Here is a 12,551-nt window from a genome sequence, read left to right as displayed (position 1 = left end):
CTGAAAGTAGGAGACTTAAAGGATAGGAGAGGAAAGATAGAAAGAAAAGGCGCTGCATGCTAATAGGCATTGGATCATGTGTTGCCCCCGTTTTGAGCTATATTTTCCTTGAGCGCGTAGATAGAGATATACAGGACAAGTCTGCGGGGCTCGCACAAAATATTTACTGCTATGTTGATGATTACCTTGTATTTTCTGCTTGCTCTGATCGCGATGGCAGCCTGCCAAAAATAATCTAGATTTTTGAGTAATGCAGATCTGGGTTGAAGTTTACCACAGAAACCCCTAAAGATGGAAAGCTGCAGTTCCTGGATCTGCCCCCGACTGGCCGGCTGGGCCACACATGCTGGACGTACAGTCCTCAGTCCCCTAAGGGGTTACTGAATTTCACCTCGGGGCATTCAAAACTGATAAAGAATGGTATTTCCACTTACTGTATCAAGGTACTTTAAAGGGACACTGAGGAGAACTCTATCATTTTTTTTTTATTAGCAAAATCTGATAGTTCGGCATTTCATGGCTTTGTTGCCACTTGTCTGGGCGCGAAAGATGCATTTATTTAAAAGAAATTTGGATTCGAAGATGAAAAAGTTTTTCCCGCTGCTCTGATTCAAACTCGGGGAACTCTTATGACGTCTCAGAACGGAGTGACGTGATACGTGACGTAAACGCAGACTCCGTGATTTCTGACAGCTAGCGGTGCGGTGCGCAACCTTCCTTTGCCAGCCTCAGAGAATCGTGGCTTCCATGAAGTAAGGAAAATTCCTCCAAGGTGGCGCCTCTTGTCCTAGGAAGTCATCACGCTTGTACTTGCGAGATTGGCCTGTGGCGGCGACACCTGTATTTTGGTTCTTGCTATTTTCTACATTACAAGAGCTTTGTTTTCAGTAAGAGTGGCGTTTTTGTGATCAGGAGCTGCTATTCTATCGATACAAGCCAACTTCAATTTCTCCTCAGTGTCCCTTTAAGTAAATCGTGCTCCGACACCTTGCAAGAGAGTGTCTCAGTGCAGGTGAAAAGGCTCGAGGCCAGCGCGTATCCGAAACACTTCATAATGACCACATGTGACAAGTTGGTCAGGTGGGTTAAGGCGGGCGTGGAAGCTAGCAAAAAGAACCGAGAGACTCAGAAGTTTGGGGTTGTGCCTTATGTGCACAAAATGGCATATGGCCTTGAAGGTCGGAGGGGGATGTGGGGTACCAGTGGTGTTTTCCGGTCCCGTCAAAATGATGAATATTTGCTCACAGGTACCAAACAGAAAGCAAGGTTTTACCAGTAAGAAGAGACGAAGGTGTACCATTCAGCATTCTTCCCCGTTTGTTCCTTGTAATATGGGCGTTTTTTATCAGATTCCAATGTCCTGCGCTGCTTTTTATATAGGACAAAGGGTCATTCCACGCCAAATGTCCCAGACGTTGCGCTCGACCATCTCCAATCTGTTAAAAAAATTCATGGTAACTTATCCTAATCTGTGTAATCAAAGCCTGAAATATTTTTGCTGTAATAAATTTATTTGTGAAGTAAGGGCAGTTTGAACATTTAGAAAAGGCAAGAGAAACCAGGCACTGCTCAATAATTAATAAAAAATTCAAATTTTTAGAAAGAACACCAGTTTTTCATTCATTACACCATAGATTCATTACACCATAATTTGATGGCAGGCAAAAAACACGTATGACCAAACGAAAAGGTCACTTACATGCACGGTTGAAATCTGGCGCAAAGAATCCGTATGATGAGCTGCGCCGCGACGATCTGGCGTGTGCTGTTTTTTTCAGCCGTTGACTCTTTTACGAAGATGTCGCTCACTGCAGCGTCACACATCGATTAATCGTGCACGATGAAGTAATCGCTGAGCACAGCCAAACTCAAAATGCATGCGGGCCCGCACAACGCAAAAAGAGGAACGCGCGCCGTGACTCGGACGCACACCACCCTGCAGCATCCACGACAAAACTACGATGTAGTGCCTAGAATATACTGTAGATTCTAGGCACTATAACCACACGCATGGTAAATAGCAGCAGCAGCAGTTTTCTCTTCGACTTTAGGGGAGCAAAGACAGGCACGTGACCTAAAGAGCTAAGGGTAACACCGTTTTCACGGAGAGGGGGAAAGTAGCCTCGAAGTCGGTGCACTCAGTGCCGCTCCTCTCTGGTACGTGCCGGCGGCAGGGGAACCAAAACGTGGTGCACATCTTACTCCGGAGCAACGGCAAGAACACTGCCACGGTAACCAAACTCACAAACACCGTCCATCAGACTGTGCGGCTCATACAACGAATTGCCAACCGACACAGGGGCATGAGAGAACGTGACCTCTGTCGCCTAGTCCAAGCATTCGTTGTCAGCCGCATAGTGTACTCGCTCCCCTATCGCTTCCTCACGAGAGCAGAAGAGAAAATCAACGCCCTGATTCGCCAAGCATACAAGACCGCACTCAACCTCCATCGACACACCTTCAACGAATGGCTCTTACTCATAGGCATGCATAACACACTAGCCGAGCTTACAGAAGCTCGCCACACGGCACAACTTGAACACCTTTCCTCCACCCCCACAGGCCGCAGCATCATTAAGAACCTAGGCCTTAGCCCAACCAACACTCTCCGACCTACATACCCAGCCCTGGGGCCACCCAAAAGCTCCTAACAGTTCATCAACTCCTAAAAAGCATGCACCCAGTCCACCATCAAGCTCGATGCACAGAATTTCATGTCCATATCAGTTTTTAAAATTTCGAAAATGCGGTTACCCTCTTCGCTATGGCCCAACAAATTCTGGCTATTTCGACTAGTTATGTGAACTGGAGAACTTGCTTTGCCTGCAAAATCCTTGAAAGCGCATGTATTTTGGTGCACTGTAGCCAAAATTTGTTCGGCCACAGCGCCGACGGTAACCATGTTTTCGAAATTCTAAAAACTGATGTGGATATTACGGTGGGCCACACACCTCTCAATAATTAAGGAGCCTAACAGTAATAGTTAAAAAGTAAACTAACATTAGTTAAGCAGCCTGCTAGTTAGCACGTCTTAGCTGTATTCTGATGTAGTACACCGCTGACAGTGCTATGCCATAAAAAGCGCTCTTCTATCACAAAAAGCCTATTTTTAAAAATTGTGTAAAGTCTTAGGTGAAACACCGTGTATACCATTTTGGAACAATTCTGCTTCAACACTTGCGACAGTATGCATACAGAAAGCAATTCAAGAACTGCGAAAAACTGTCATCGATATGTAGTTATCACCTCAAAAGACGACGACCATTGCCAGCTAATAAAATTTTTGATGCGGACTGTCCTAGGTGGTTTTTTAGAGGCCCATTCGATTACTCGGGCTTCGGATAATTCGAACATTTTTTCTGGTCCCTTAAGTCTGAATTTGAGGCTTTACTGTACACTGGTATCTGTGTTTCTAGGCAATAAGCATCATTACACTAAACAGTGCAAATCCAAGTTTTTACCTTATTTTTCAAAATTTGGATCCTGCTACAAAATATTAGGGTGCTCCTTTGCCCCCTACAAAGCCTGCTCCGAAACACTTGCCATTTCCACTGATGAGCAGCACTTTTGAAAAATGGTCATCTGGCTAGGTGGATACATCGTTTAAGCATATACGTTAATATTTTTCTAACGTATTCCTATTAAATTTGTAATTAGTGTATTTTTATTCCATATGGATAAAATGAAGTCTTGTACAAATGATGAATGCTTTCGCTGGTTAGAAAGAAGAGAATACTTTTGACATCTAAAAAACCAAATTCACTGGGAAATTCGCATGCACTGATGGTAATTCTTGCTGCGAGGCATCATGACAGCCAAGTGACACTTGTTTGACACGAATTACAAGCTCTACTAAACTTGCCTGTCCAACAGACATAGACGAGGAATGTTGCTGCACACTCATTTCGGCCATGCCTGTACACAGCAAATGACAAATATCTGGTGAAGAACCATAACAGAAGCCTTACGACACATTAGGACATGCATGGGGTGTTTATAATATTCACTATCAGTTACCACATACACACTTTGGGCACAGAGTGACTGGTACTTGTATGTGGACCCATATACCACAATGATCAGTAACAAGCAAGCTGCTATGTGAGGCAAACTGCGCAACAGGCCTTGTGAGAATGTTGGAGGGCAGGCAATTTGTAAATATAACTTTATTTCACTATAACAGCACTTTGATGCAAACACCCAGCGACATAAGATGGAGTCCCTTACTCTTTGGTTCGCAATTAATCATGTGCAACACTTTGCAAGATCCACTACCAAATGAAAAGCACTTAAGTACACTGTACCACAGACAAGAACAAAAGTGCACAGCAATATAGTATAAAATGTCAAAAAGACATTTTAGGTGAAATGCCAAATTCTGTGGGAAGCTTTGATGGACAGTAAGATTCATAGCTGCTGCATTTTCAATGCCAAAATTTTTCAGTGAGCCTAATCTGGTAACTAGTACCTCAGCATAAGCATGCATGTAAATGAAAACTGATCAACATTGAAAAAAAATGACCACTGGAAGAAATGAAAAAGTAAGTTTCAGGGGAGTAAGTTGTAAAAAAAACTAAACAACCACTCTGAATTCTTTTTACAGAGCAGATTAGACTAGGAGGACTGTATAATCCTAGAAAGCAAAATGGCAGTGTTTCAGCAGATGTAAAACACACATTCAGTAGTTCAAAAGCATTCGCTGATTGACACAAATATTGTGTTAACTCGCATACAAGCAAGCATGGCAGGTCATGCATGTATCCCACCGAGAAGAAAGTGGATCCTTCCCAGGTAACACATGTTAAGTTATGCAGTGACACTAGAAATCTGGTAGGTTTAATTCAGTTTTATTACAAACCTGTCATTGAACTAGGAACTAGCTGTAGAAAATGGCATACAAAAGTTGTTCGCTTAACTTTACCACAGCTGGCAGGCCTTGCTTAAACATTTACTGTCACTAGCACATACTCCAACAAATGATCCTCCTATTTTACATTGGCAGCTGTATGAAGCCAATTTATCTGACAATGAAAGTATGTGCTGCCACGAGAAACAACCAACAAACTGAAGCACCAACATCTCTGGAATCGTTCTGAAGTCATCCATAATGCAACATTAATAAACTCTACATTTAAACTCCACTTCAAATCACTCCCACACAACTGGCAAATAACAGGGGTGTCTTTTCTTTACAAATAAATTCTGAGCACTTGGTTTCCTTTAGCCCATTTTCAATCACGTAGTTGGCAGTGGATGCCCTTTTCTCACAACTGAATCCTTTTGTGTATCTCATTTCATTTTCCCACTGTTTTCACTCATCCATGCAGATCTAGTGGTTCATCAGAAATGCAGCATTTGAAGGAAGAAAACATAAGCAGACTCCAGCAGCTGCCTGTACAACGGTGTCTCACCAAAACCAGCTTCTTCGGATTCACAGTCAGTTTCACAATGCACCACCGAGTGAAAGGTGTAGACAGACACGCACATATATGCACACACCAGTAACACCTTCCAGAGAAGAAAAAGAAAAAAATTGGGGGTGGGGGAAGTCATGTGACCACACACAGTCCTTCCATCAACTCCTGTTCCCACAAATGTCCCAGTCTACAAGGTACTGCACTTTTCCATCCGTACAAATGCGTTTGGCCAGCACAATAAAGCGGCCTTTTGAACCACTTGCAGCCTCAGCGCTCTGAAGTGCTTCCTTCCACCGCAGTGGCCCTTGGCCTGAAGTGCTACTGTCTACGCCTGTGCCGCCAGTGCTGCTTGAGGTGCCGGTGCTGCTTGTGGTGCCAGTGCTGGTGGTGCAGGTACTGCTCATGCTGCTGCAGTCTTCCCAGTCTGTGTCAGCAGTACCAGGCTGAAGCCTCCGTTGACAGCCACGTAGTTTGAGCTTAGCCGGCTTGAGTGGCACTGTGAGTGTGAGCTTTTTTGGAGGCCTCCCAGGCCTTGGTCTTGGCTGAGGAGGTGGAGGGAAGAGCACCTCATCACAGAATGGGTGGTTGCCACCATGAAAGTCTTGCAGAGGTGGTATGAAGGCGTCCAAAAAAGTGCTGTCCTCTCCAGTACCCGACCTCTCGGCTTCCTCGTCACTGGCAAATGGATCTTGGAAGGCTCCACTATTCTGCATTGATGCCTTGTTTCGTCTTAGACCGTTTGGCAGCTTGCAGAAACGGCTGGCATTGTTCTAAAAAAGTCACAAACAAAACCATCAGCAACAGCTGTAAATAACTACCTTACAAGCATAAAAAAAGGCGGACTAATAAGTGTAGTAACCCAAAAACAGCGATAACAGCTTGGCTAGCTGGAAACATTTCACAGAAAAAGAAGAGGAGCTTGAAACAATAATGGTAAATCCATATGCATAATATTCACAAGACATACACTATATATACATATACTATAAACCATATTACAGTTGCACACTACAATTTCCATTTTCCCGAAAACTGAAAGAGGGGTGGTTCATTACATTGTCTTAGTGAGCAAAACTATTTCAAATACAATCTCATGCGACTAGCCAACAAAAGGTGCTAGATTCCAATAGGTGCAAGGAAAATGCATTCTAAATACCACATTAAAAAAATGGAAATCAAAGATCTTGAAGGATCAAAAGTGGTGCAGTAGAACGTACAGCTGCCACTCTGAAGTCCCAGGGCCTTTGAAAAAGTCCGCAAAGTAGACCTGGGGCCGGATTACGCAACTGTCAACTAAGAAAATTGTCAAAAACTTGTCAAAAAGGTGTCAATTAGCCTCGCTCCTATTGGTCGGTCGTGGCCGGCAGCTATTTTGCTTTTTTGCGTCATGGGTGGCTGCAGATTACGTCATGGATGTGGCAGAAGTGGTGACGTTGCACACCCAATTATGCAAGTGCTAATTGACAGTTTTTTGTAACAGCCTCGAGGTGGTCAATTTGACCGTTGCATTTTTAACAGGAAATGGCGGCGGTGTACGCGGCCATACGACTGAGGCGGCTGCGCCGGCGCGAGCAACGGCGAAGGAGAGCGCACAAAGACATTTGATTATGCTTGACTTGCCGGACAAGCTGTTTCGACGCCTTTTTCGACTGGAGAAGCAGACTGTGGAGTGGCTGTGCGACAAAGTCGCTGATGAGGTGGGAGGAAATTTGCGTGCGAGCGTGCAGTCGGTGCAGCGGCAGGTGCTGTGTGCACTGCGGTTATTTGCTACCAGCGGTTTTCAAGCTGCTGTTGGTACCGAAGCGCACGTCGGCATCGTACAACCGATGGTAAGCAAATGCGTGCGGCAGGTGTTGGAAGCAATCTGCAAAGTTAGCGTGCAGAAGGGGTGGGTTCCCGCAGTCACCTCTGTGCCACATAAATAAAACACGCTTATGCTGGCAAAGCACTTTATTTTTCCCAGCAAACTGCACCTCGTGGTCGTCTTCTGTTTCCCAAGGGAAAAGAAACAGACAGCCATGCATCACATACTGCAACACCTCGCCTTTTGGCATTTTTGTCATCGATCGAAACAGCCAAACAACACAGACTTCAACAAGTTGTCTTCGTCGATTTCGTACTATGTGCTCCATGCAAGTTCGCTCGGCAGGCACGTAGCCTTCACTGCAATCGTTTAAATTTTTCTGCGCACTTAGGTCAACCGCACAGTAGCTTGATTTCAGACGTCGCGTAACAAACAATAACACGGCGTGGAATCTGCTGCTTTCGTACAAAGCGGCTTAACGTTTTACCAGCGTCAGCGCATACCCGCGGCAGCAAAAGTTACCCACCAGCAAATTTAATTTCAAACTTCAAACACTTTTTCTTAATATTTTCCGACTTTAAACACAATGTTTTGGTAAAATAAAATATTGTTTACTTTTATCGCTGCATATTTCTTAAACCTTTTTACAAAAATTTAGCAACGGCCCCTCATCCTGCGAAAAACATGGCTCTCGGGGCACCGTCTTGCTGTAATTGGTTGATTCCTCGTTGTGTCAAGCGGTGGCGTCTTTTTGTTTCGTCATTTTGACATCACTGGCAATAAATTTTGACAGAATTTGTGACAGTTACGTAGTACAGCCCCTGTCCACACTGGTCTGTAGCCACATATGTGGAGATGATGGCTGTTTGAGACAGATGACACATTTTTCCCTTTACACCATCTCAGCTGAAGCTGCACTGGCCATAGCGTTAATGATAATGCAAAAGTGAATATTGTAGAAATGACTACTACGCACATTCAATTTTCATCACAGGGACACCGAGGACAACTTCGTCAGACTTTTGTCCACAGTAAAAAATTAATGCTGCGGCTCTTTCCTGGCTAAGCTGATTTTCATCCAACAGCAAAAGATGCATTTAATGCCGAGCAAATTGGATTTGAAATTTTTCCTACCACTCGATTAAAACTTGTGATGTCTGCGCCAAAAAGGACTCTGTGACCACCGTATGGAAGTGAGTGGCCGTGTTGCCTAACCTCAGGGACCCGCACACAAGAAATTGCCTTGATGCACTGCAATTAGCTTGTGAGAGAAGTCGGGGGTGAAGACGACTGTATTTTATTTTTCCTTTTCTTGCTTATAAAACCTCCGTTTTTAGTGAAAGTTTTGTCATTCAAATGTGGCAATCTATTGGCGCAAGCCAACCTCAATTTGTCTTATGTTCCTCTAACCTCTTGCGCTCGAACGTCACGAATTCGCGACAAACCGGCTATAAACTCCTGCACTGAGCTAGAATGCACAAACAGTAATACCCCTCTTTCAGACAAAATTTGAAGGTGTCTGAAAACCACATAACAGTGAAGTGCCATCTCATGCCTCATAAACTAAGTTCTATACACCACTGTTCCCACGGAAGAAACTCCGCAGGAGCCCCGCTCGTTTTCTTTCACTTTCATCGTAGAAATGCGGTAAGCTGATGAGCAGCAAAAAAAAAAAAATGTATTTCAGTTCATTTGCTTCTATACAACAGAAATTGGTTTTTGAAAAAAATAAATGGCGCAGTAATTGTCTCACATCTCGGTGGATACCCGAACCGCGTCGCATGGATGGGGGTTAATGTCCCAAAGTGACTCCGGGCTATTAGGGACACTGTAGTGAAGGGTTCTGGAAATTTCCACCCCCTGGGGTCCTTTAATGTGCACCGACATCGCATAATACACGGACCTCTAGAATTTCATCTCCACGGAAATTCGACCGCAGAGGCTCGTGTACTGTACGATGTCTGTGCACGTTAAAGAACACCAGGTGGTCGAAATGTCCGGCGCCCTTCACTACGGTGTCCCTCATAGCCTGAGTCATAGCATAAATTAAACCAAACCAAACTGAAAACGAAATTACCCTCGCTGCTGTGGCTCGACAAAATATGGCTGCATCGTTCGAAAATACATGCACTTTCGAAAGCATGTAGGCAAAGCAGACCCTCCGGTGCATGTAACTAGTCGAAAAAGCCAAATTTTGTCGAGCCCCAGCGTCAAGGGTAATCACTATAGTTGTACTAGATTAGGGGTAGTGGGTCGAGGGAAGGCTGTGCGCTGAAGCCATTCGCGCTGATGCCGATAGATAGCGCTGCTACTCCCTTCACCTGGCATGCTTGCGCGTGCTGGCAGCAGCACAATGGGAAGTTTGCTTGCCGAGATGGTTATTCGGACTCTCTGAGGTATTATCTTGCCTCATATCGCTGTGGATGAAAGTCAATTATTCTTTTTTATGAAGGCAAAACAAGATCTCGATTGATGTGGTAAGTATGCGAGCAAATTTGCTAGTTTTCTGCAGGTGACATGGGCATGCAAGACGAGAGCATATAGAAAATATCATTGAATTCGAGAGAAAATGCAGATTTTGTTGACAGTGACGAAGACACATTTACGTGTTAGCGCGTATGCTGGTAGATTAGGTGAAGCTAATCACTGCATACTCAACAGTGCTCATGATCCAAGCCATGCTGCGCTTGTCCTGCGCTATTCCGCCTCTTGAAGATCAAATAGTGCAGGCGCGCGAGCACACAGAAAAAGACCAGAATTAAGTTGATCGGTTCTCTGCGAGCTGTACAGCTAACAGCACTTGAAGGAAATTTTTTTTTCTTTTTAACGAGGGATTGAGACGTATGATGCAGATGCCAACTGTGCATGATATGTGCTACATGCAGTATTTGGCGGCTGTCATTCTTCTGTATGTTAGTTTTCATTGTGGTGATTTTTTTGTGATATTTGCGATAATCCAGGATAAATACGACGCTGTATGTGAAAGCTGGTCAGCGCTCAAACAGAAGTAGGAGATGGCGCTAAGTGCTTTGCGAATTCGTCGTAAGCGCCGCATCAGAGCTAGTACAAAAAATGCAGATGCCTCACGGTCCCCGTTCCCTGAACTCGACCCAACGGTCAAAGAAGCTGAACAGCCTCGTAGTACGTTTCGCCATCCTGAGGCTTGCTGTGGCAAAACTTTTCTCTATATCCCTCAGCAGTAAACCTAAATCTCTGAAGCAAAGTGAGCTTAGCTTTCTCATAATCGATGGAATCCTCAGGCGACAGCCGACCGAATACACTGAGGGCTTCCCCGCCAAGGCACAGGGTCAACGCCGTAGCCCATTTTTCTTTTGGCCAACCCTGCCCAGTGCCACATGTTCAAATTGCTTCAAATAGGCATCCAAATCATCACGACCTTCACTGCAACTAGGTGCCTAACTCTAACAGTTAAAAAGTTAATTATTAAAAGTTGTTAACCAGCCTACTAGTTAATATGGTTCACCGGTTTTCTGGTGCCCGCCAACCGTGGCATTACCATGCCGTGAAACCCATATTTGTACCTCAAAAACCTATTTTCGAAAATTATTTAAAGTCTTCCTTGTAACACCCAGTATATAGTGCTTAAAACAGAATACTGAATGAAAAATTAAAAACAGTGTACATAACTGGGGCTCAAGCCCCACACTTCTATTAAATTTAAAAATTAACTTAAAAATTCTACTGCAGAACACCACAGAGGCACATAGCAGTACTACTTGAAATTGCCTAAAATCAAGAGTTAAGAAGATGCTTGGAGAGCTATTTCAACCACTTTAAGTGATACTTTGAGCATATTTCACTGACCCACAGAAGGAGTTTAATGCCCCTTGTAGGCTGATTCTTCACACTGTTTTAAATAGCTGCTCACAACAAGCAAATAAGCAACCAATCTTTTCACTGTTGCAACAGTGGAAACTGGGAGGAGATATTAGATACAGTTGTGCAAGGCAGGACAATACTATCGGGCAGGTACGACATTGCAAACAAAAATTTAAGGTGATTATTAAAAGGTGAAAGGCTCTCTGGACACTGGTGATCCTTTCACAGCTTTTGTGAGCAGTAACACATAAATAGGTTGCAAGGTTCAGGGCATCGCTATTTCTTTCTTATTCTTTCTTTGCACACTTGTGTATGTGACAGGGTGCACAGGTGCACGCCTTTCATGGATCAGCACGACAGCTGCCTCAACACACCAAACTAGCATGACCCATCAGCCCCAGTGCTCTCACGATGGTGAAGCGTCTGGCCCATAGCCTCAAAAGCAGAATGCCCGGGCAAAAGTAGCCCGTGGTTAGAGCCGGCTTACTGGTTGGGAAAGCTATGTCACTTCGAAGTCCTGAGGCCGCTTGTGACGACCGACATCCGATGAAAGTGGCGCCATGACAGCTTGTGCTGTTTTTTTTATTTCTTTTCAGAGGGTGACAAGGTTATTTAAACTTGGTGCTGCACATCTCGCGAGGCCCTTCTGCTTGGTGTCACATATCCAGTCCAGTCAACTGCGGCGAGTTGCTTGGTGCAAGGCATGCCTGGCTACATAGTATGGGACGCTGCATCCTATGTGTGAATTACGAAGTGGTTGGCTGGACTGACCACAGATAGTCATACCTGATCTCAGCTTTTGTAAGTGTTGCAAATAGTTATGCATGAAGTCTTTGTTTCATCGCAAGTTCTTAAACATCCGGCATCTTCACCCAAGTGGTGTACCAAGCCACCACTTGGAGGTCGAGACAACTTGCAAATCCAGTGGATCCAAAGAGAGACCTACGAGTGGTGCTTCCAGAAGTTTCCAGGCATGCAGGTGCATCAAGCATCAGGCACCAATACATAAGACAAGCAAGTCCAGCTGGCCCAAAGCAAGGTTCGCCAAGGGTATCAAGGCATTAAAGGCAAGGTAGTTCAGCAGACCGAAGGCCGGATCCCTGAGCAATGCCATTGGCAGGGCGCATGTGAGTGTGCAGGTCTGTATCGAGCATTGCAGTGTTAAGTCCAATGCCATTCCGGCCCAACAAGGATCCTGACATTGGATTCAAGTGTATTCCCTGGCTTGCTTTTCTGGATAGCTCCTATGCGGCTGCAACTAGCGTCACTATATAACTCTGGCTACTTGAACCAAGATAAGATGTCAAGGGCAATGGAGAGTAAAAGCACCAAAGTTGGCAGTAGTAGCATTGGAGCACTGAGGTCCCCATATAGCAAAAGGTTCACCAAGCAACTCGAATTACATGACAAAGTTAAGGGCCTTGGAACTGTATAAGTCAGCATGTGGCACCTCCAAAGAATGAGCCCTTGAGGTGTTACAAGCTGTTATC

General features: G+C 44.6%; 1 protein-coding gene across 1 annotated transcript in view; it reads right to left on the bottom strand.

Moving 5' to 3' along the window:
- Positions 1-50: 50 nt before the first annotated feature.
- Pcl (polycomb protein Pcl) overlaps positions 51-12,551 on the bottom strand; it is a 101,377-nt gene continuing 88,876 nt past the window's right edge. Inside the window, exon 17 of the mRNA XM_077649113.1 lies at positions 51-6,187. Coding sequence (XP_077505239.1) covers positions 5,576-6,187 — 612 coding nt within the window. The 3' untranslated portion in view covers positions 51-5,575. The remainder of the gene's footprint in view (positions 6,188-12,551) is intronic.

The sequence above is a fragment of the Amblyomma americanum genome, chromosome 1, assembly GCF_052857255.1.
Source record: "Amblyomma americanum isolate KBUSLIRL-KWMA chromosome 1, ASM5285725v1, whole genome shotgun sequence".
Classification (NCBI taxonomy): domain Eukaryota; kingdom Metazoa; phylum Arthropoda; class Arachnida; order Ixodida; family Ixodidae; genus Amblyomma; species Amblyomma americanum.
The sequence above is the reverse complement of the archived record's forward strand: the minus strand, read 5'-3'. Positions and strand labels throughout refer to the sequence as shown.